Raw genomic sequence first — 24,323 nt, forward strand, 5'->3', positions numbered from 1 at the left:
AAACACCCGATGAAAAGAGAATTCAGTTCATTGGTCGATTTCTGAAGTATTTACAAATCAGATCTTGTGTTACTCAACAGTTCGTGAGTGTAAGTCTGGAATGATAGTATAAACACGCGAAAAATGGCAAGGGATGGATTTGAGGTGGCGGTGAACGGAATAAATAATAATTACAAACATTCAAACGGAAAAACTAATGGCATTAGAGCATATTCAAATGGACATAAAGTGAATGGAACTTATAATAAAGTAAGACTATTATTTTCGAGATGAAATTATTCAAATAGATAAAAATAACGAGTATAAAACTATAAGTATCTAATGTTTCTTGTGAAGTGGCACCAAATTTGATTCCATAAAGGTCTTTAGGGTATATTTTCTACATAATAGAATGTCTTAAATTATTGAGTAAATTGCATATTAAGTGATGTGCTCTTAATTCGATGTTGAAAGACACACCCATGCACTATCAACTGATTATTTGGGTTATTCCCCTTTATAGTGTGAGTCTGTTGCCAAAACAAAACCATGTGTTTTCAAAGCCAGGTCAAAATGTGGTTGCTTAATCAAGAACACTTGCATTGATTTTTTACCCATTTAAAAAAAAGCAATAATTATAAACTTGGTACCTTTAGATTCACAAGTTTCCATTTCAGGAAATGAAGACTAAATTGTACTGTGAACTATATGAAATATTTGTATGTAGATATAAATTGAAGGAGCTCTTTGAATTAATAATGAATCTGACATGTGACAGAATGAATTTAATAAAGTTTGTTTATACTTAAGTTTGCATCTCCTTTTTTTTAAAAAACAAAAACTTTTCTTTGATTTTTATGTATGACAGTATTTGATAAGAAATTTAATAATGGGTAGATTTGCCTAAACAAACAGGTCATTCATGCAGTTTAAATTAACTGTAAAATACAGAATGATATTAAGCACTATTTAATTCTTAAGAATCAGTATGTATAAATACATTAAAATGGTTGCATAAAGATTTTCTTGTGAATCGCTGCTTTGACTTATAATAGTTTGAAAAGTTTTTCTTGGATAAAATTGTCAACCAGATGTAAACTTGTTCCATTATTTTTTTAATTAATACATGAGTTATTTTCTATACCTGCAGAAAATTTAATATTGAATTGTTCAAGAATTTAAACCCAAGAATAAACTGAAGAAGTATGTACAAACATGCCAGTCATTTATCAAGGACAATACATCATAATGTATAATAATAGTGTTTTTGTTTTTAAAGACAAAATATTGACCTGACAAATAATCACCAGTACTGTTTGTAACAAAAATAGAATACCAGTATAAACCTGAAGTTATCTGATTTTTTTTTTCTTCTTGTAAAATTGGCCATTGTTTTCTGGATTTATTGCTCTACATTTACTGACCTGGGTCATTGCAGGATTTTGAAATGTAATTCTTTAAAGGGAACTGCATAGTCTAACATGCATTGGCCTTGTGAATAAAATGTCTGATTAATTCAAAAAGTATTATGTAAGCTTTAAATGGCAGTTACAGTGCAAACACAACATTAAAATTTTTACCCATGGGTCTAAGAAAAAGTGTTTTCACATCCTGACCATATTTTTGTTTGGTACAGAACATTTATCCCAACATTGGTTAGTCCCTTTATTCCCTGATTTACATTAAAGTCCTCTATTAATATTGCCTCAAATGATGAAAGAAGTAGCTAGACTATTAAACACAAAATATCAGAGATGGATTCTTTTACAATTCTTGGATGGTTCGCAAAATGTGAAACCCAATTTTCAATTTCTATCACATACATATTTGCTGCCATAAAATCAATTCCTAATATACGATCATTAAGGATATCTGCTAGCAACATGTTTCATTCAATAAGAAGTCTCTAGAAATGTAATTGAGCAGGTGAAAAGACTATTATAAACATTATAATTATGAAGATCTGATTTTTATCATTAAGATTTGTTTACTGCTAGACAGTAAAACTTCATTATAAAAGAATGAAATGCTCTGCATGTGATGTCTTAAAATATTGGGTTGTCTTGACATTTTAGGTATGCTATATATTAATACTTGTACATAATTAAATAACCTACCTAGTAGCTTTTCTTGCATACAGTTTCTTACAAATTGTTCACACATTTGCTTGTTGTCATGTTTTATACTGAATGTAATATGAATCATTTATAGAAAAAAAAATGAAAATAGATTTTTTCTGGGTTCGATAATACCCGGATATGAGAATGTTTTAGAATCTCGGAGAAATATTTGTGGACCAAAGTATTCTTCACAAATGCACATTGTGCCAAAATGCACATCATTTGGATTGTGCATGTTTTACTGCATGTACTTCATTTTTATGTATTGAATGTTTCAATGTCTTTCTTTCCTCTTGCTAAAACAAAATGTTAATGATATAGTATGAAATACCAATGTATTCAACAAATATGAATTGCAATAATGAATCAAAAATTGGTGTTATGGAATGTTTGATGAACCCTAGGATAGATAATATAACTTCATTTTAAACATAATTGACAAATGAAAGTGTGAAGAATTGTGTAATAATATAGCTAAGGGCTATAGAAAGTAGTTTGATTTGTTATTAGCTGATATATGTGACTTGTTTATAGCATTGTCTGTCAGCTCAACTGAGGGAAGGTCTTCAATTGACAGAAAGACCCAAGTGCAATTTTAAAAATTGTCCCTCCATTATTACACTTGTAAGAGGTTAATGTTTAGGAAGTTGTTTTTGACTTGAAACCAATGAATGATATTGCCCATCACTTAAGATAAATATATATGTATTGATTGCTTGGCGTAAATAAAACATGTTTATGCAAAATAAATGACAAAGGGGAAAACCTTCTACCCTACAACAATACTTTACAGGAAAATTAAACTAGTCATGAAATTGAAATTTAATTTTCAGGTACAGTCTACCAAAAGTATTCCTTCATTTAAAGAACATTTTGAACAAACACCTCTTGGTGTTGCAATATGGACATATTTAGGATATGCTATCTTAGTTGTGATTGGACAAATTAGAGATTTCCTACGCAGTATTGGAATCGAGAAGATCAAATCATGCACGGAGCCAAAATTACCAGTAAGATTTTTTTTTCACCTTTTACTGAATGAATTACATAACGATGTCTGTTCATGTGATGAATGGTGACAGAATATAACTGTAAGGAGATACTGTTGTGTATTTTATTTTGATTGTAACATACTTTTGCTAGCCATAGAAGTCACCCTTCAGAGTACTTGTAATTAATTAAGACTCATATGAGATTTAAAGTGTTTATTAATATTAAGATGATGGAATTATAACCAATTTTCATGATAATTGAAATCTTGTAAGAATGACAAAAAAAGCACTTGCTTATATGAGATGTTGAAAGGGGAAAAAAAAGAATTTCTTCTTTAATTTTGATTATTTGAAAAAAAAAAAAAAGTGATAATTGCTCATAATGTTTCTTTCTACAGGGGTTTGTACCACTTTTTCAAAGCTGGGAAAGTTTCTACACAAGAAATTTATACAGAAGAGTCCGAGATTGTTGGAATCGCCCAATAGGAAGTGTGGCTGGGGCAGAGATGGACGTTCTGGAAAGGGTCAGCCATGACCATGGATGGAATTTTGAGTAAGTGATGCTTTCTCAAGCTTGATTATATATATGTACACAGAAAAAGACTGATACTAATTACATGATAAGAAAAGTTCCCCAGATAGTATGATCTTATAAAATTTTTATCTGCAAATGGAATAAGTACAACTTATTATTATTTTTTTTGTTTTTGGAATTTATGGTATATGGTTCATTTGTTCAATTTAAAATGCCCAATAGGGGTGAAACGATACACCTCCTTCACGGTTCGATACGTATTGTATAATTTTGTCTCGGTTCGGTTATTTTCGATACGATACATTTTGATAGAAGGAAACAAATTCTACGTTGTTTTATGCTTTCTTTTTCTAAATCTAGTCACATATTTTACGAATTTTATTTGCAAATTGACTAGAAGAAATTGATTAAAATTATTTGACTGTCAAAAATTATTTTACAAGCTATCAGTCATCAAAAATTTACGTTTTCTATACTTATTTATACTGAGTAACGTGTTATACCTTATGCCAAACCCGACTGAATAACGATCCCGACCGAAAAATGAACCGAACCGAAAATTTGAGATTTTGCACCGTGTATCAAACCGAGAAAAAATACCGCGGTGCATCGATTCCGCGGTGAACCGTTTCACTCCTAATGCCCAAGAATTTTATTTCTTATTTTAACAAATTGTAAGCTTTAATTTCTACACTCAACAAAATTATACATTAATTTTGTCAATTTCCGGGGGGGAAAAAACTTCCTTAAAATATATTTAAAAAATCACTGTTTCTTGGTGACTATCTTGATGCAGGTTAGGAATACCGGTACTTGATAGAGGTGTGCCTGGAACAATATCAGTTGGCAGGAAATAGCCTGTGACAGCATCATGTTTCTTAAAGTATGAATAGAGTAGCATACTTGAGATTCTTCAAAGATTCACTAGTAAACACTTTTGTAGGTTATGCCCGATTTAAGTGTAATTCTACATCCTTATCAAGATCTCATGATGCAAATTATACAAGGACATTAGCCCTGGAGCTGAAATGAATGTTTAAATATTCATACTTCACTATTCTGTTAAAACTTTATTTAAAAGAAAAAACTAAACATATTGATGATAAAGTTTGATATAAATAATGCAATGTTGTAAGTCTACATATAATTATTGTAATTGATATTTCACCACAGTATGTACTGATAATGAAATTATAAAATTTTATAAGCATAATGCCTCAACTTACTCTTACCGATAATTTAAATTATTTTCATGTCATGTAGGATTTCTTGATACTAATGGATTCTGCTAGTAGATTACAGCTGTGACTGGTGTATCCCCTTTTGAATTTTGAAAGGGTATAAGTGGGGAGGTTATTAACGATCATTTTTTAATTTCCTCATTTAAAGAGTCACTCTTTCTACTTTGCCCTCTGTAACTTTATGGAGAGGTATTTATTGGTTTTTACCTGTTGTCCACAATTCATTAAATTACATACTTAAAAACTAGCGACAGGATGGAACACTTAGTAGTACTTTAATTTTGTAATCATTAAATACTCCATGCAATTACATTGTACTATTAATTCATGAATTTTAGAACATTGCTTTTTCTTGAACCCAGTAATTAGATCAGTAGAACTGAAGTGCCTGAGGTAGAACTGTTGTGATATGGTACGTTATTATAGAACAAAGTGCATTGACCCAAGGTATTTGAGATTCTTGAATAATTTTATTTTGATGAACACACAAACCAATAAAGCATTATTAAGTGTTCTCACACAGTTTTGGTTAATCAGGCCTTTGTGTTTATGGAAGCAAGAGACCTTAAGGGTGTTCTACCAATGTTTATTTATTGGTTTCACATCAATTTTTGCATCAAAGATACACATGATGCAGATCTGCTGTAGACATTTCCTACTCTTATGACATTTACTGGTACATCCTAGCTAATATTGGGGAACAGAAGGGTTATATGTGATCATGTTCTGCACATGTGTGTTTGGATAACTAGTCAAGGAATTAGTGGCACGAATATTAGATAATTATAACAGTTGACTGAATGCTTGGCGTGTAATTTATTTGTAAAGGCTTAGCTTGCAAGTTGCAACTCTTTCCATATGGTGGTGAGATGCACAAACAAATATTTACAAGTTTCATGAATAAATATTATTTACCACTGATCTGTGACTTGACATACTGGATTTATCACCAGTCAACTTAACTTAACCCACTTCTTTTACCCTTAAAGTGTACCCATGCAATGAAATCTACATTTTTTGGACATAAAATATTTGCCCTGAACAAACATTTTCTGTAGTAGTATGGTGTCCTACATCAACACTTTTTCATTATTCATAAACAAATATAGCACATCCTGAAGCCAAGTGACCCAAACATGACCTCACAGAGATTAATCTGAGATCAAAGCTTAATTATACTGATCAATTTGTGTCAAAAGTTTTATTGATAGATATTGCATTCTGTTAGATTGGACACACATTGATGCTGTGGCATTGTATGTACCATTTAATTAATGCTCGACACTAAGTCATGAATTAGCATTTAACATAGAAGTAACAAAGAAATGAATACTTTAGACTAGTATACACATGCACTGATATATAATACATGTAGTGGAAAATTGCATCTGTGTATGTGAAGTAAGGAAGGTATGATGTACATTATTGATAATGCAGTGGCTAACAATTCCCTTGACAACATGTGTGTTTTTTTGTAGATTGACTGGGAAAAAACAGAGAGTATTGAACCTTGGTTCGTATAATTACCTGGGATTTTCACAGAACGAGGGACCATGTGCTGAAGCAGTGGAAGAGATTGTTCAGAAGTATGGTGTTGGGACGTGTGCTAGTCGCCAGGAATTGGGTACATTTAATTTGTTTACTTCTTCTTCTTCTGATGGACAATAATAAAGTCAGCTAAAATTCAGTGCAATTTTTCAATGCATTAATTTGTTAATGAATATGATGCTTGAATTTGTGCCAGATAGTCAGAAGGAATTATATAGGCACATTTAAATTTTCATTTCTCTATTGATATGAATTAAAGTCGGTAAAAAGTCAGGACACTTTGCTAATATATTTTAGTACGCACGAGTAAGATTCAATTGAATGAAGTCAAATCTGCAAAACTGTTTTGAATTACATTTACTACATGTATATCTTTTCTTATGTAATGAAAAGAAAAAAAAATCACTTTAGATTTGAGCTGTTTTCAATGACATCATAAAAACACTTTAAAAATTAAACATATAGCTAATAGGGGTTTAAAAAAAGAAGCACTATACAATTAATCATGTTAAAATAGTTTTGAATGCCAAGTAGCAAACTATAAAGATTTTTAAATTTGATTTAATCATTTTTACATTAAAATTAAATGTCACAGATCTTGTACATATTAGTTGCTATATATATAAAATTTTATTGAGACTTGTAAAGAAATGTTAAACCTTTGTAGAATATTATCCAATTTATTTTAATTTGATATGACCTTGACCTAGACTCAAATTTTCTGCAGGTTATCTTGACCTCCACAGAGAACTTGACACCCTGGTGGCAGAGTACTTGGGAGTCGAAGATGTCATTACTGTCCCCATGGGATTTGCAACAAATTCTATGAATATGCCTCTCCTAGTAGGCAAGGTATGAAAGCTATTCTTATGTATGTTTTGAAGCTTATTTCCCTAACCTATAAATCCCTAATTAAGGTTAGGTTTCATACTGGTATATAATATGGATCAATGGTCTATCCTCATTTATGTAAATGAACAATGTTCATTGAGCAATCAAATTTTAAAAATATTTCAAATATTTTAATATTTAAATATTCGAAGTCACATTACCTTATATTAAATTCAGCAATTGATTCTCTAATCTGTTTAATTTCAAGACTAAAAAAATGCAAAGTAAAAAAAAAAATATTTCAAAGAAAAAATTTACAGAGCATTTCTCAGTAATGGATGAGGTTAAACATGTCTATGTGTCACACTTTGTAAATATGCATGTTCTACAATTTACATTTAAACAATTGTGTTAGCATGTTTTTAAAAATTGTTTTCCTCATAATCTTTCTCTTTTGTATTTTCAGGGTTGTCTAATTTTGAGTGATGAGTTAAATCATGCATCACTGATTTTGGGTTCCCGCTTGTCGGGAGCTTCCATTAGAACATTCAAACATAATGGTGAGTTACAAAGGTGTATGTGGTACATATAATAAAATAGAACAAAAATATAACACCTGAATATTGCTGTATGCAATATTTTATAGACTCAGATAACACCTATTAAAGTCTCCTTAGTTGATCAATCCTATTTGGGATATATGGGTTACGTTTAGAATGTGAAGTTGTTTACTTACTATATATTCATGTTAAACAAAGGTGATGTAGATATTTTTTATGAGCATTGGGTGTGGAAAAGTTTTAACAATAGTTCAGAAATGTATCTTTTTTTCATTTGTGAAATTTGATTGATCATCGAAATGCATATTCATGATACTTCCAACCCTTCTATTTTTACAAGAAGATAAATGATTAAAAACTTAACTCTTTTCCAGCATATTGTGCACTGATAATTGTCTTTGGCATTTAAGATATGGAAGATTTAGAGAGTAAATTACGTTACGCTGTGACAGAAGGGATGCCAAGGACACACAGACCATGGAAAAAGATACTCATTGTTGTAGAAGGTATATACAGGTAAGTCTTACAAAAGAGCATGATGAATAAAGAATGATCCAGGGATTTTCCACTGCCCCATGTAGGGCCAAATATGGGCCCCATTCCCAATTGGAAAACCCCTCCCTTTTCCCAAAAATGAACTGCACTGTTCAATTTTTGAACGCACAAAAAAACTCCACAAAGTCAACTTGATCAAAATTCATGAAAAAGAAACATGATAAGGTTTGGAAATTTTAGGAAACTTGGATAAATCATTATTATAATTGATCTATTCTCTGAATAATAGTTCTGAATAATTGAGTAAAAGATCAATTTTACTCATCATAAGTGTTTATTTCTTGAAAAACATCATGCAATGAAATTTCCCAAAAAGTGATAAAAAGTTGTTGAATTCCCAATTCCAAGGGCCTGGGCCCCATTCCCAATAAGGAGTGGAAAATCCCTGTGATCTATATATACATTTGAACTTTGATATTCCATATCTCAAATACAATGGATATGTCAAAGTGATTTGGAAGTCCAAAATCCCCTTATTCTTTAATAATTTACCCTCGAATCATCGGATATCTCGGAAGTTTTTTCTCGGTCCCATTGAGTTCAAGAAAACAAGTTTTGACTGTATATAATTGTACCTGGGTATATATATATAAATATATACACAGATGATAAAATGATTGCTTCATTATTTTTGCTTTTCATTTATTATTACACAAATCCATTTCCTCAGAACTGTTGGGGAGGAAAAAAGGGGGAAGTTTGCACTGTACTGTGCATGAGTAAATGAGAAAAGACGGGGAAAAAAAACTAATTGGATTGTTAATTAATTCAGCAAAAGGAAGTTGTTGTAATGGAACCTGAAGAATATATAATTCCTTGCACAATAAGAATGATTTCCTGGTGTCACCATTTCATTTAGTTTCAGAAACTTGCATTTCATTTCTTCCATGATACAAAACTTTCATGTGATCGTATCTGCAATAAGTTTTTATTTTATTTTTTGTTATTTAAATAGTTTCATGGAAAACTTTGTAAGGGAGATAATTTAGAAGGACACAAACTACATTATTAGCTGAAATACTTACAGGAATAAAAAAAAAATGAATAGATATTTGGAAAGGCATGTTTTGCAGCAATCAGTAAATTTATTTATTACAGTATGGAGGGTTCAATAGTCAGACTTCCAGATATAATCCGGTTAAAAAAGAAATACAAAGCATATGTCTATCTGGATGAGGCACACAGCATTGGAGCCCTGGGGCCTCATGGGAAGGGAGTGGTCAATTACTTTGGTGTTAATCCAAAAGACATTGACATCATGATGGGGACATTTACAAAAAGTTTTGGTGCTGCTGGCGGTTACCTGGGAGGTACAAAGGTAAATTAAGTTAAGGTCAAAGTTTAATAACAGGTCAAATGTCTCGTTAAAAATGCTTATAGCAAAGTGCCAGGGATGAACAGTTTTGCTTCATTATAAATGTAATTCATTATATCTGCAAATTTCAAGATACATTTTAAAACCTCAGGGAATGAAGAGCACTTCGCTGTAAGTGTGAATTCGTTATAAACATGTTCATTATAAGCTTGTTGTACTGTAATTTATTTCAAAGGGCAATGTCTAGTAAGGTTACAAGATCAGTGACTTGTAAAATTGAAAGGTATTAAAATGTCCCATTAGGTTTAGCAGTAAATATCTAATTACAGTTCATAGTTAAGTTTCTAAGTGGGTTCAAAGGTAAATTTTCAATTTTAGGTTTTATGGTAGAAGTTTGTCTTATGTGTAGAAATTTTTACACTGTGCAATTTAAGATCTTCCCAAGATTTTGCAATACATCAACCTATTCAGAAATGATTTTTTTTTTTTTGCTTTGGCTATACAGTGTATATATAGAAACTTGAATACAGGGACACTGTAAGCCTCCTTTGTACTGTATTAAATTAACTTGAAAGGTTTTTTTTTCTTTAAAGAAATTTATCTCAAGTATTAATAACAAGTTTTGTTTCCTGTCAAGTACATAAACAAGGTTATGCATAATATTTTACACTTTGATGGGATATTGTACAAATGCTTCATTGAAGTAGCAAAACAAGTTGAAAATTGCGTCATATATAACAACACATCAGAGATTTTGTTAAAAGAAAAATCTTGATGGATTACTTTGAAATTAACACACTCATGCTGCAATATCATTAAAAATCTGCTGCGTTTGTGGTACTTCAGCTATTTCCTATATCATTTATAGATATCCATCATAAAAAGATTTAATCAGAATATCAGTGCCTCATGAATAAATAATACAGCTTAATATCAGGAATATCAAGAATATAATAGTCATGGGAGATAACTTTTACAATTGAAAAGGGAAACATTTTCTTTTGAGGGAGGAAAAATCAATGATTATCTGGTAATTGTAATGCATTCTTGTTGTAGAATTTGATCAACCACCTGAGAGTGTCCTCTCACTCAGCAATTTATTCCAGTTCTATGCCAGTGTGTGTGGTTCAGCAGGTCCTGTCATCTATGAAAATAATGCTTGGCAAAGACGGCACAGATGAAGGTACAGTATGTACATGCCTGGTAGATGAAATTTGTCTAATATACTTCCTCTGTGAAAAAGGAAAAAAAAAACAAAATAAAGGGAATTCACAGATAATTAAAAGTGAATTCTGCCCTTTGTGTCACTTGTTTGATGGGTACATGTACATGGAGATCATTTTGTATAGTATCTGCACCTCTGTCTTTCTGTCTGTCAGAGGAAGAACCACAATTGTACAAAAAAAGGTCACATTTTTATTTTATCATGTTATACTAGAATCTTTGTGGAGTCCAAAATATTTATTGGCATCTTAAAGCTACACTCCCATGGCCAAGATCAGTGCACATTCTTTGAACACTCGTTGAAAGTATAAATTGCCCTGGTATCTGTAGAATGCAAATTGAGAAGTTAGTGTCATTTAGGTAAAGGTATTGAATTTGATATATAAGGTTTGTTTTTTAATGTCAATGCCAATGGGGTTCAAGGTGAGATCTGTATTGCTTTTCATTTGTCTGTTTGTCCATGAGTTTAACATTGATCATTACTTTTGAAGTATAAAAGATAATGACCTCATATTTCAAGAAGCTGGTTCCTGAATGTGAAAATCAAAGTCATATTATGTCATAGAACTAGATATTGTGTTTTACAAAATCAATTGTTTTTAATTGAACAGTCAGGTAATCACTGCCCCGCAGGACCTGACATGCCTTGTTACTTGATTCTTTTCACACATACGGTCATCATGACCTTTCCTTGTTGCCAGCTTTACAATAGACAACAGCTGCATAATTTTCATTACATTTATTAAAGACTTGAACAAAAACATATACAATCTTGCATTACTCATAACTGTGATGGACATAAGGGAATTGGCATTAAATGGCCGCATTGCATAAATGTACAATCAAAAAATAGGGTCCAGGAGGGATAGCTGGCATACCGACTAATAAGTACCGGGCAAAACCAGTGGCCCTGTGTTAGTCACAGATGCCCGAGATCCCAAATTTAGGTACTAGACATTAGGGACCGAGAGATTTGCGAGCACATCTGTATACCCTGCTTCCGGAGATTGCTTCTGGTCAGCAGTACTTTTACACCCAAGTACTCCAGCACTAAGCCTCCCCTCCTGTTACAAGAGGTGGAGGGGGCCCCAGGCCTGCAGACTTGGCTACGACCCCAATCGAAAACTTTTTACTTGACTTTTTACTTGACTTTTATTACACATTGCCATAGGTTGGATACTTTGTAGACAACCTGTCTACCCAACAATGTGCCCACCAACTTGTCTGATGGCTGGGCAGGGAAACAACGAGCCAGATGTGTTCGCAACCCTCCCACTCATCCCTCCGGACCCGCCCCCCTTAAATACAATGCGACAAGTGTTTTGAAAAAGTCTTATAATATTGTAAATAGACTATAGACAGACGTGTTAACCACTGTCACTATAAGTTAGTTTAATCACAAGTCTTGAATCACTGTTCCGGACTAGTTTTTGTGCACAATATTGGATTGGCTGTCCTTTCTCCGCATCAATCCCTATGAGCTGGATTTCCTGCTGGTACCTGTTTGTTGTTGAATATCTGAAAAAAGCAAAAGATCTGACAGCAGATTACTGCAATTTGGTGACATTTTCATTAGCCAATGATTGCATTGGCTAATGACGGATAACTCTTTCATATTGATGATAGGTTTGGATATTTTGGTAGAATTTTCTTAAAGTTTTAGGGAATATATGAGATGGCATAAAGGAATGTACGAATCAAATAGTATGAAATTACATGTATATAAAAAAGGGGACGGGTGGGTGGGTAATAATTTTGATGTGGATCTCCTGCCTCACCCTGTTGCTGGATGGCGGGAAAAGGAAGTGCCATCAATTAATCAACTCGTACCAATACGAGTCTTTTGCCTTTTGGATTATAACCAATTCGTTCCACTATTAGTTTTAACAACATTGTAATGTGCTTCCGTCAATTAAATGAGATTAATTTGGTATAAGGGCAAATTAATCTGCCTTAATTGAACAGTCAGGTAATCACTGCCCCGCAGGACCTGACATGCCTTGTTACTTGATTCTTTTCACACATACGGTCATCATGACCTTTCCTTGTTGCCAGCTTTACAATAGACAACAGCTGCATAATTTTCATTACATTTATTAAAGACTTGAACAAAAACATATACAATCTTGCATTACTCATAACTGTGATGGACATAAGGGAATTGGCATTAAATGGCCGCATTGCATAAATGTACAATCAAAAAATAGGGTCCAGGAGGGATAGCTGGCATACCGACTAATAAGTACCGGGCAAAACCAGTGGCCCTGTGTTAGTCACAGATGCCCGAGATCCCAAATTTAGGTACTAGACATTAGGGACCGAGAGATTTGCGAGCACATCTGTATACCCTGCTTCCGGAGATTGCTTCTGGTCAGCAGTACTTTTACACCCAAGTACTCCAGCACTAAGCCTCCCCTCCTGTTACAAGAGGTGGAGGGGGCCCCAGGCCTGCAGACTTGGCTACGACCCCAATCGAAAACTTTTTACTTGACTTTTTACTTGACTTTTATTACACATTGCCATAGGTTGGATACTTTGTAGACAACCTGTCTACCCAACAATGTGCCCACCAACTTGTCTGATGGCTGGGCAGGGAAACAACGAGCCAGATGTGTTCGCAACCCTCCCACTCATCCCTCCGGACCCGCCACAGACATCGATATGATGTTCCTCCATTACTTTACATTAAGGGATACTTTTCCCTTCCCTTGAATGAGGGACCACAATCCACTTTTTATGTTATTTAAGAAAGTTCTGTTGCCAAGCTCAGAGAGGTGTGTACCATCAAATCTAAACAATTCCGGATTAGCAACGGATATGTTTGCATGTGAAATTACACCCCCACCCATTTCTGCGACAAATTTTGAGATATTTTTGTTAATTCTTTTACGTTTCTTGTCTATCTTTTTTCCACTGTTCAATGGAGCTCCATGCCAATAACGGCGTGGTAGAATGTGTGACCACACCAGTTTAGTATTTGGGAGAAGAGCATTATATCGCAGGAAGCTGCATTGAATCTCTTGTATGAATTTTTTGCTAGTTAAGTTTGGAGTTACCAAATCGTTGGATCCTAGATGAATTACTAAGTAATTTGGGGGTACTTCATGCTTGATGAGCTGTAGGATTTGTGGGTCTAATTCCTGCCAGTGCATCCCCCTGCGTGATCTCCATAGCAGTGTGGCAGGGAGGTTCAGGCTTTGTCCCCCTGGGCAGTGTTTGGCTGCTTCCCCTGCCCAAAAAGGAATGGATGATCCTATGATCCATACTTTTAGACCTGCAATGCTTTGGGTTGGTTAGTTTTGGATTTTAAATTGACTACACACATGTCCAAATATCCCCCCCCCCCCCCGGCATCGATGGGTAGATGTCTGTAGTCCTAGTAGGCATGGGAATGTTGTTGTGAACCAAGTTACATGATCCTTATGTATTTAAGAAAAGCTACTGATTTCCATCTACCAAACTTCTGAATTTCAGAATCGGATGTGCCCTGTAATGCAAGGTCTGTTGCCCTCCCAATTCGAAAGCTGTGTGTGCCAAAATGGCCTGGTGTTGGTATTATGTTTTCAATAGCCTTTTGAAGGACTGCGTTGAATTGATATCTCGTCAATGGTTTTGTATTAAGATGAATTAGAAAACTGTGGTTAACAGGGGTATGGGGCCTACACTTGATAAAATCCAAGGTAGCTTTAACTGGGCACAGGGTAGCAAGTGGCTGGCTATGGATAATAAAGGTGGTATTCTTACCCACCTGGTCAGTTTTGGAGTGTGGTATGGTTAACCTTAAATAGGGCTTGTGTGGATGTGCTTGAATGTGTTTGAGTTGTATGCAATGGGATGAATTCGGTGTGTTTGAGTTGACTAAAGTGAATTCCCCTACGCGAAGTAATGCAAAGTATGCTAATGAAAAAGCACATGTGAACAGTTTGACCTCGTAAGTGGAGCAACACACTGACTGTAGTGATATAACAAGCTTTTCCAAAATTGGTAGGGTTATTGGGAGGCGGCTGTCTGGAACAACTCTGTTGTTGCGCTTTAAGCCTTGAAGTGCTTTGTTAATTTGGAAGGACTTGGTAGGGTCAGGAAGATGGTTTATTTTGTGGAAGTATGACAATGCACTAATGTAAAGGGACACTGAATTGGCTGACATTTTTTGGATGGATAGGTAGGCTATAAAATATAGTAATATGTTGCTGTGCAGGGGCCAGGTTTGCTGTAAGCCATAAATGTTTAAAAATGATTGGAATTTATTCAGTGCAGCCCGGTAAGCTTTGTAGGTGTTTTGTGACAAGGAGCTATGAATAAGGCGTTTGGACTCAGCAATTAGATTTCCCATATCTGCTTGGGGAGCTGTGTGGGCCACATCTCTGCCTCTGGAGCCAGGTTGCGAAACTTTCCCCACTGTGAACGAGAAATACTGTCAGCTATTTTGTTCATTTTTGTTGGGATGTGTTGGGCTTTAATTGTAATGTTATGTTGCAAAGTGAGGAGAACAAGTTTTCTGACAGTGTTCATTACCCTTGTTGACTTAGATGTCAATGTGTTAATGACTTGTACAACTGCCATGTTGTCAATGTGGAAAAGTATGCGTTTGTTTGATAACCATGGGTGCCATAACAGGAGTGAAACATATACTGGAAATAGTTCTAAGAATGTCATGTCACGAATAACGTCAGAAAACACCCAGTGGGTAGGCCATTTTGAGTGAGCCCAGCGGCCAGCAAAAAAGATTCCAAACCCCCCATTAAACCCCCCTGCGCTATCTGTGAATAGCTGTAGACTGTTATCTGATGACCAAATACCGGAGCATATGACTGTGACCCCATTAAAGTGTTTCAAAAATTGCTGCCATACTGCAAGGTCTGCTTTCATACCTTGATTAACTCTTATCATGTGATATGATTTTTTGATGCCAATAGTGGCATCAACTAGTCGCCTGCAAAAGGCTCTGCCAGGTGCTACTGTTTTGCAGGCAAAATTGAGGAAGCCAATCAGTGATTGTAAGGCCTTTAAGGAGACCTTTTTACTTATCATGACTGTTTGAATGCTTTGTCGGAGAGAAACTAACTTGTCTTGCGGAAGTAGCATTACCATGTGGATTGTGTCAAATTCAATTCCTAGAAAAATTATTGTTGTGCTAGGCTCGGTGGTTTTGTCAAGAGCTATTGGTATTCCGATATGGCTACAGATATTTTTGAAAAGGTCGAGGGTAGATTGGCACTGATTAGAATTTGGTGGTCCCGCGAAGAGAAAATCATCTAAATAGTGTAGAATATGGGGGTTACGTGAGCTAGATTGAATGATCCAATGTAATGCAGTTGCGAACTTCTCCCAGATTGCGCAGCTAATGGATGCACCGAATGGCATCATTTTGTCAAAAAAGTATTTACCCTGGAATTTAAACCCCAATAGATCAAAATCATTTTTGGCCACAGGAATGAGCCGGAATGCAGATTTTATGTCGGATTTAGCCAATAAAGTACCTGCCCCCAGTGTCGAGATGATGGCTGCTGCGTCGTCCACTGATGCGTAGTGTACTGAACATGCAGCTGGATCTATAAAGGAATTGATCGATTGATGTTCTGGGAAGGACAGGTGATGGATGAGTCTAAAATCTCCATCTTTTTTGGGGACAAGTCCTAATGGTGAAATTTGAAGGGATGGGAATGGTGGGTATTCAAATGGTCCCCCTACCCTCTGGAGCAGGAGTTCTTTATGTATTTTGTGTTCCACTATACTGGGGTTTACTATAGCACTTTTTAAATTTTTTGATTCCCTGTAAATTCTTGGGCCATTGTACTGGAGTTGAAAACCATGTAGGAAACCGTTTATGAGAAAAGATTTAGCACTGTAACCTTGTAGATAAGTAGACAAATTGGAGACATCAATTGGAGTTTTTCCTAAACTGTTGATATCCTCGTTAGAATCATGTATTTCTATTCCTGCATTTGATTGAGGGGTGTGATCCGCCACATGAATTGCACGAGTGGACAAACCTGCAATTTGGGTAGAATTTGCATCACTTGCCTGAATTAAAATCATAACAGTAACGATTGGGTGCTGAATTTACATTTTTCTTAGCTGCTGGTATATTGGGCTGTTTATGTTGGGGGAAAAAATTTTGTGTGGGAGATATGGGCTTTTCTTGGGCCTGCATGGTGTAATTGTTGGTGACATGGATCAACCAGAGTTCAGAGTTTATGATTCCCCAGGACGAGTGTGGGTCTGACACTTTGCGAAGCCGAAATTGTTCATCATATGTGAACCAACCATTCCCCGATCTGTCTGCTGCCATTCTTACATCCCTCATATATTTCAAAAATTCTTGGGCTCTAGATCTATATTTTTCTAACATAATACTTGTGAAGATGATGAAGGCTGAAGTCCATTTTTCAATTGACAAAAAGGTGCGGGGTTTATGCTTCACAAGGCACATTGTGCCGTTGCGTATTTGTATTTGGCCTTGTGTATCTAAGTGATCTGAGATTTCCCGCGCCGATTTTAGAAGTATGGATAGATCGACAAATTTTCCCTCCCAAATTTTTTGTTTAATTTTTAGTGGAACATGGGCGCTAATGGGATCTAAAGAACTGGGGGTTTGAGCAGGTTGGTAATCCGCAATGCTAAATGGGGGGCCACCGAATTCACTATTGTTTGTATGGTGTGTTAAGGCATCTACTGTGGGGAGCAAAATGTCACACTCACCCGAGATGTAATAATTTTGATGTGGATCTCCTGCCTCACCCTGTTGCTGGATGGCGGGAAAAGGAAGTGCCATCAATTAATCAACTCGTACCAATACGAGTCTTTTGCCTTTTGGATTATAACCAATTCGTTCCACTATTAGTTTTAACAACATTGTAATGTGCTTCCGTCAATTAAATGAGATTAATTTGGTATAAGGGCAAATTAATCTGCCTTGTAGTGAAACTTTCAATTACTTCCTGGAATATTTATGATATTTTTTATTTAGATCAGTACCTTGTTATTTCAGGGAAGAAAAGAATAGACACCTTGGCATGGAACACCACCTACTTCAGAACAAGAATGAGAGAGATGGGATTTATTGTGTATGGAAATGATCACTCACCAGTTGTTCCAACTCTGTTATTTATGCCTGGGAAAATTAGGTAAACATTGTACTGTTTTCTTTTGCACATGTTAAACTTATCTCTAGCAGTTCAAAAAAAAAAAAAAATTAAAATTAAAATAAAAAAAACAAACAATGTAAACTTTTCTCATGAGAATCAGATTAATTTACAAGATGATTCTGAATGATGAGCTAATTTCTAACACCAGGGCAGGAGTAAATGCTTACTGATTTTAATTAAGGAATAACTGTCTAATTTTTTGGATTCATGATGTGATCAATCGAGTGGCTTGCGTGATAATTTGCATAAACACCGAAGGCGTTTATGCATAAAATTATCACGCAAGCCAATCGATTGATCATCGTCATGAATCCAAAAAATCTGACAGTTATTCCTTATATTTACATGCTCCTGATTCTGCAAATTCCCGTGCTAATAGCCCTGCTTCTGTCTCTATTTGTCCCGCCCCGCACAAGTTTTTTTTTAACCGCGCCTATCGATGAACCAGTAGATTTATGTAGAAATAAAGTATTTTTACAATTTGTAATTTTATCTCGGACAAAGACATTGGAAATGTAAATATTTACATTTATTCAATTAATTTAAGATACCATGTTTACCCTCAAAATTTTAATTTTGTATATATACAGATAATCCTTCTTTCACTCTCTTACTTATGTATTTTATTTAAGTTGCCTTAGTAGAGAGTGTTTGCAGAGGGGATTGGGAATCGTGGTGGTAGGGTTTCCAGCAACCCCCATTATTGAGTCCAGGGCAAGATTCTGCCTGTCTGCAGCCCACACAAAGGAAATGTTAGACAAGGTATGCCTGCTTAATCATTACTTTTATGATTTTATTAAGGTCTTCAATTTTTATTTATTTATTTTTTTTTTTTGAAAAGAGAAATATAGTTAATAGTATACTTATTGATGTATGGTACATAGAATTAGTTCCAACTCTTCCAACTGGCCTTTACTCAGAAATCTTAGGGATGACATAAAATGCTTAGTACATGAGCTTTGTCAAGTCATGCTGTAATATTTCTGCCCTCTGTTTTCATTTGTTCTTCAGCAACATTGCATGTAACTCTTTCATTGTTTCTACTGAAATGATACAGAATTTTAAAAAATAATACATGTACAGTGTATGTAGAATGTAATGGCCAAATTACTATAATATTGCCCTGGATAAAAGAAAGAATATTCTTCTATCTTTAAGATTTTGTATGTAATAATGAGCTATGATTACCTGGTATTTGCTTTTTTTTCTTCCCAAAAAAAACTTATGTACCAGAATTTGTTATGAATTGAATATAAGATATGTGGGCAAAGGGAGTTAAGTTACCTTTGCATTTTTATTGTCCTAGTTCTTGTTCAGATATGCTGATACGTATTGGTGAGAGTTATTCAACATCAACAAATTAGACCTTGCCTTTCCTTTGACCTTAACCTCACTTTTCTGAAATTTGTGTTTAGCTCAGTTCCAAAGAAACTACTCAAGATATTTTTATCAAACTTCATATGCTAATACATAATGATGAGATTTATTCAACTGCATCAATATTTTGATTTTGACCTTTCCTTTGACCTTGACCTCAATTTTCTGAAATTTGCATATAGCTCAGTTTCAAAGAAACTACTAGTATTCCTGGCAGATATATTTATCAAACTTTGTATGCTGATACATATTGGTTTGGAGCTATGAATTGCATCAATTTTTTTTAACTTGACCTTCTGTATGTTTTTGATGTTATTTTTCTTAAGTTTGTGTTGGAACTATTCAAAAGATTTTTTTATCTAAACACATATACTGATATATATTGGTGAGATCTTGTCAATTGTGTCCAAATTTTTTTTTACCTCGACATTCCCTTTGACCTTACTATTTGTTGTGTATAAAAGTCAGTTTCAAAGAAACTCTTCAAGATATTTTCATCAAACTTCATATATTAAAACAAATTGTGAGAGCTATTTAACTTTGTCAAATTTTCTGAAACAAACTTCCCTGTGACCTAGACCTCTCTATTTCTCATTTACCCAAATCTTAAACAAAGAGGCAAGGTACATTTTTTTTCCATGTTGCATTACTAATAAACCCTGGGAGGTGCATTCATGTCCTATAGACATATTTCTAGTTATTGATACTTAAATATGCTATACAATTAAAAATTCTGAGTTGTCAGTATAAAACAGTCTGCAAGTAATTTCAAGTGTTATTCCCAAACTGTAATTTACCGTTATCTTTTTCACACTTAATATTTTCAGGCTTTAAATATTCTGGATGAAGTAGGAGATTTATTAAAGTTGAAATATTCAAGATTAAAACCACAGAAAGCTGTAACAGAAAGTGAAGAGAAAGAGCCCAAAAATGGTACCAGATCTCACAGGTATAATCCTTGATACAGTGTTATATCATTTCCAATTTTTGAGTTATTTTTAAAATTTATATTGCAAGGACTTAACTTTGCCATTCAGCTTTTTCTTTTTGCTCATCATCATCTTGGTTTTAATACTGTTTTACCTTGCAGAATTCAAGAAAGTTTTATAATAACAGTCCTAATACCTGTACACTTTTCTTTTCTTCTAGTGAGTAGGTGTAAAGTGTATGGATGATCAGTGGGATTCCTTAAAGCATGATCGCAAAGTCCATCCATTCCTCAACAAATGTTGTCTTACATGATAGTGTTATGACATCTGTTCCTTCCAATGACAGCATGCACCAGTGGCTTCACAAGCCACATGACTAGAGAGAGAGAGAGAGAGATGCTGGCAATGCATGGCATACATCTATATTTTCTTTATAAACTGAATTCATTTTGTCATTATCCAACACGTTCAAGTCAAAGTTGGCTGAATGTTTGTTTCATGCTGGAGTTATTAGTGCTGTTCATGTGTATATTTTTATTAAGAGTTTTCTATTGATACTGTATATTTAAAATGGCAGGCTTTGCATAGTTGATGCTGTTTATATCACAAATCATATATAATTTCTTACTGTGTACAAGGGTTTTGTAGATTTAGATTTAAAGATTGTAAAGCAGGTTATAATTGAATATTGAATGAATTCTGTTGAGATACATGTATGTGTTGCTGAAAATTGTTGGAAATTAAACTTAGCATACTAGATGATTCTTACACACAAATTATAAAACATATTTTTGAATACATAAATTGTTATTTATTTTATTAAGAAAGGCTCACAAATATATTCACATTAAATTAGTTGGACAATGCTAATACAAAATCACACTATATATTAATGCTTTATTTTTCTTGTACATAATTTTCTTTTTTTTTCTATTATTTTAATGACATTATTTATGAGTTTATGACTTTTTTTTTCATTTTATGCCATCTTAAGTGTATTTCTTCTATGACATTGCTATCAGTGCATGAACAAATAATATGTTGAAAAAAGCTTGACCCTGTGGTATAAAGCATGACCCCATGGTGTAAAGCATGACCCTGGTGTGTAAGGTCTGTTTTATTCAATGGGCGATATCCACTACAAGAATGTATTAATTTAACTATAACACTTGTTGGTTTGTACTTTCACAATGTTACTATATTCATGGTTGTGCTATGGTTTATTACTTTTATATGCATGAACAACATTTAGCAATAGACTCATAGATGCAAGTCATTCCATTGTTCATATTTGATGTTACTTTATTTGATTAACACATATCATAGTTATTATAATCAAAACCTAGGTATGTTTCATTGGAGATCTACAAAGCCCACATGAATAAAAATGAGTGGATGTTGCTGCCATTACATTTTAAGTATTTAAGTGGTTATTTTTGGACACATACATGCTATTTATATTTATTTCATACTATGGTTAGAAACCTTTATCACATTTCACCCTTATTTATTTTCATTGTTCATAAGTCCACAGCTATTAAGGTAGTTCTAACTATCCCTCTATAAGTTCATATTTTTTTTCTCTTTGTTTATTTGACCACTGACAACATTAAGGTTATAGGAGTTTGTGGGTTTTTACATATTTTTATACTAATGCATAAACTACCAAAGCAGAATTGCATTTGCTCACCAAGTACTATACCTCTCCCAGTTTTCTGTTTTTTTTTTTTTTTTGTTTTTTGTTTTGATTGTTAAAGACAAATAATTTTATTTGTGCTGTTAAATGCATCTCACACTGTACAAATTTGTATTTTTGCTGCAGTTTTGTTTTTCAGTGTTTTTGCCTCAAGATAAATGAAACTAACCCAGTGACATTAACATACACAGTAAATCAATAGAAAAACGGACAAGTCAAATGAAAAAAATAAATAAATAAAATGATTTTTTTGGGGGGTATAGAAAAACATGAAAATTAATTACTGTAAGCAAATTTTACGTTGTAGACAGTATTTATTGTGTATAATATCATATATGCATAATAATTTTCAAAAGTGAAAAAACACCTTTTTTTGTGAAAGTTAGGAGAGACAAATTACTGCAAAGTTAATTAAACTTTTTTACGATTCTAAGACTTATAAGTGTTTATAAATACATGTACTGAAATTTTTGACCATTGTTGGGTTCAGTAATGCAATTTAACAAGAGGGAAGTAAGGGGGGATTTGACTTTTCTTTAACTTAGAATGTCTTCAAAATTGATGAAAGGTTACCCAGTGATTTATTTCCAATTGTACATGTCTGTAGGATATGTCCTGCAACATTCAGTCTTTATTTAGTTTACTTACTAGCATTTTTTTCTCAGTCTCCAAGAGTGCAGATTTTATTCACAGTTTACTTATGGTTTACCAGCATATGTGCCATTTTGATATATATGTATTTATCAACTGCTATTTAGTCACTTTTTGCTAATTTGTAACAGTGATACTTTTGTACGTTTATTTTTTACAATTATTATTTTTGTTTGTGTGTGACATTATAGCTTTTCTTTTTGTATTTTTATCTCAAGGCTTAATTTAAGTGAACTTTTATGTACTGTTTGAAGATTGTCTGATGTCTGTGTCCATCTGTAAATGGGATTCAGGTTGGCTCAAAAAACAGACCTTTCTTCCCTATTAAGGAACATTAAAAATGAAGTAATATATGATGAGCATTTGAATATCATTGGGTTTTTTGGGCCAGAAGAGACAGCCTTATGGGATATTTTTCTTATCCAGTACATAATTATCTTTAGTCTGAGACCACAAATGGGGCCCAAAGTGTAAAAGGAATTTGGGTGAGAGGTGTGTCCCATGAGCCTTTTGCAACCATTGTGACCACCAAATCTATATTCAGCTCACCTGAGCCAAAGCAATGGCCACTTGCTTGTCTATGACTCTCCATGGGGCAATAAGATTCTTATTGTCATTTGAGAAGAGACGGGTTTGAAAAATAATATATGTTGAACAGATGTAAATTTTAAGATAAGAAACAGTGATTGTGTGTAAAATTAATATGTTGAAATCCAAAATATCATGTTTTTATGTTAAGAAGAATAAATCTTTTTTTTACTATTTTTGACTTTGTTTTAGTTGGACATGTCTAAGTCTTCTATATCTGTAAATAAAAAATAAAATTGATATCATTATTATATGTTTATCTTGAAAACAATTGGACTGTCTTTTCCCCATATTTATATGTAAGTAATTCAAAATTATTTACGGATTGTTCATTTCTTAAAATGTAACTGTTTCAGTCTGTAGCATTGAGGTTTGGGTTATAAGCAGTGTAATTTTCATTATGTGCAAGATGCATTGTGAGCATTGGGCTTCATAAACCTGTTTAAAATTTGAATTTTTAAAATTTTTATATACATATATATATAGGTATTCAGTGATAAGGGTGTATGTCTCTGACACTCGGAGGTACCCATCTCTTTTCAACAACTCTTATATTACTGAATAAGATTTAACAAGACTTTCATAGAATCTTTATTACATAGTGCCATTGTATACCTCGTGTTTAACATTTTGAGCATACAGATATTTTAGGTTTCCCATAACAAAACCTGGACACTACCATTCTATAACATTGGGGGTACCCATTTCTTATCCACAACTCCTCCTATAATACTGAGTAAAATTTTATGAGACCTTCACAGAATCTTTAATATATAGTACTACTGAGCAGCTCCTACTTAATGCTCTGATGGACAGATACTTGGGGGGTTTTTTTCATATTAAAAAAAATGGACTCTGTCACTATACTTTTATTGGGGGGGGAGGGGGTATCATTTTGTGAGGTCAGAGCTCACAGTACCTCTAGTTTTTTATTAAGTTTATTTTATCTGTTGAGTTATTCAAGTGGTTCTACTTTATCAATGTAAAAGTTTAATACTTCTTATCATGTGCATGGCCATAGGAAACGGGAAAGG

At 33.8% G+C, this 24,323-nt stretch overlaps 1 protein-coding gene across 1 annotated transcript; it reads left to right on the forward strand.

The window, feature by feature from the left end:
- The first annotated feature begins 70 nt into the window (after positions 1-70).
- Positions 71-23,463, forward strand: LOC133182653 (serine palmitoyltransferase 2-like). Its single transcript, XM_061317501.1, has 13 exons — positions 71-249; positions 2,933-3,109; positions 3,490-3,644; positions 6,346-6,491; positions 7,143-7,267; positions 7,713-7,806; positions 8,217-8,322; positions 9,460-9,679; positions 10,733-10,859; positions 17,892-18,027; positions 18,681-18,810; positions 20,253-20,374; positions 20,575-23,463. The coding sequence occupies exons 1-13, from the start codon at positions 124-126 to the stop codon at positions 20,579-20,581; spliced, it is 1,671 nt and encodes a 556-aa protein (XP_061173485.1). The 5' UTR covers positions 71-123; the 3' UTR covers positions 20,582-23,463.
- The last annotated feature ends 860 nt before the right edge of the window (positions 23,464-24,323 follow it).

The sequence above is a fragment of the Saccostrea echinata genome, unplaced genomic scaffold (genome assembly GCF_033153115.1).
Source record: "Saccostrea echinata isolate AGI-Se365-2 ecotype Australia unplaced genomic scaffold, CSIRO_AGI_Sech_v1 ptg000009l, whole genome shotgun sequence".
NCBI lineage: Eukaryota > Metazoa > Mollusca > Bivalvia > Ostreida > Ostreidae > Saccostrea > Saccostrea echinata.

What these genes read in the sequence shown, in the direction of transcription:
- LOC133182653 (XM_061317501.1), top strand. Translation starts at nt 124, where the DNA reads ATGGCAAGGGATGGATTTGAGGTGGCGGTGAACGGAATAAATAATAAT. An exon ending in TAGAACATTCAAACATAATG is followed by an intron (nt 7,807 to 8,216) that starts GTGAGTTACAAA and finishes TTGGCATTTAAG; the next exon opens with ATATGGAAGATTTAGAGAGT. An exon ending in CAAAGGAAATGTTAGACAAG is followed by an intron (nt 18,811 to 20,252) that starts GTATGCCTGCTT and finishes TAATATTTTCAG; the next exon opens with GCTTTAAATATTCTGGATGA.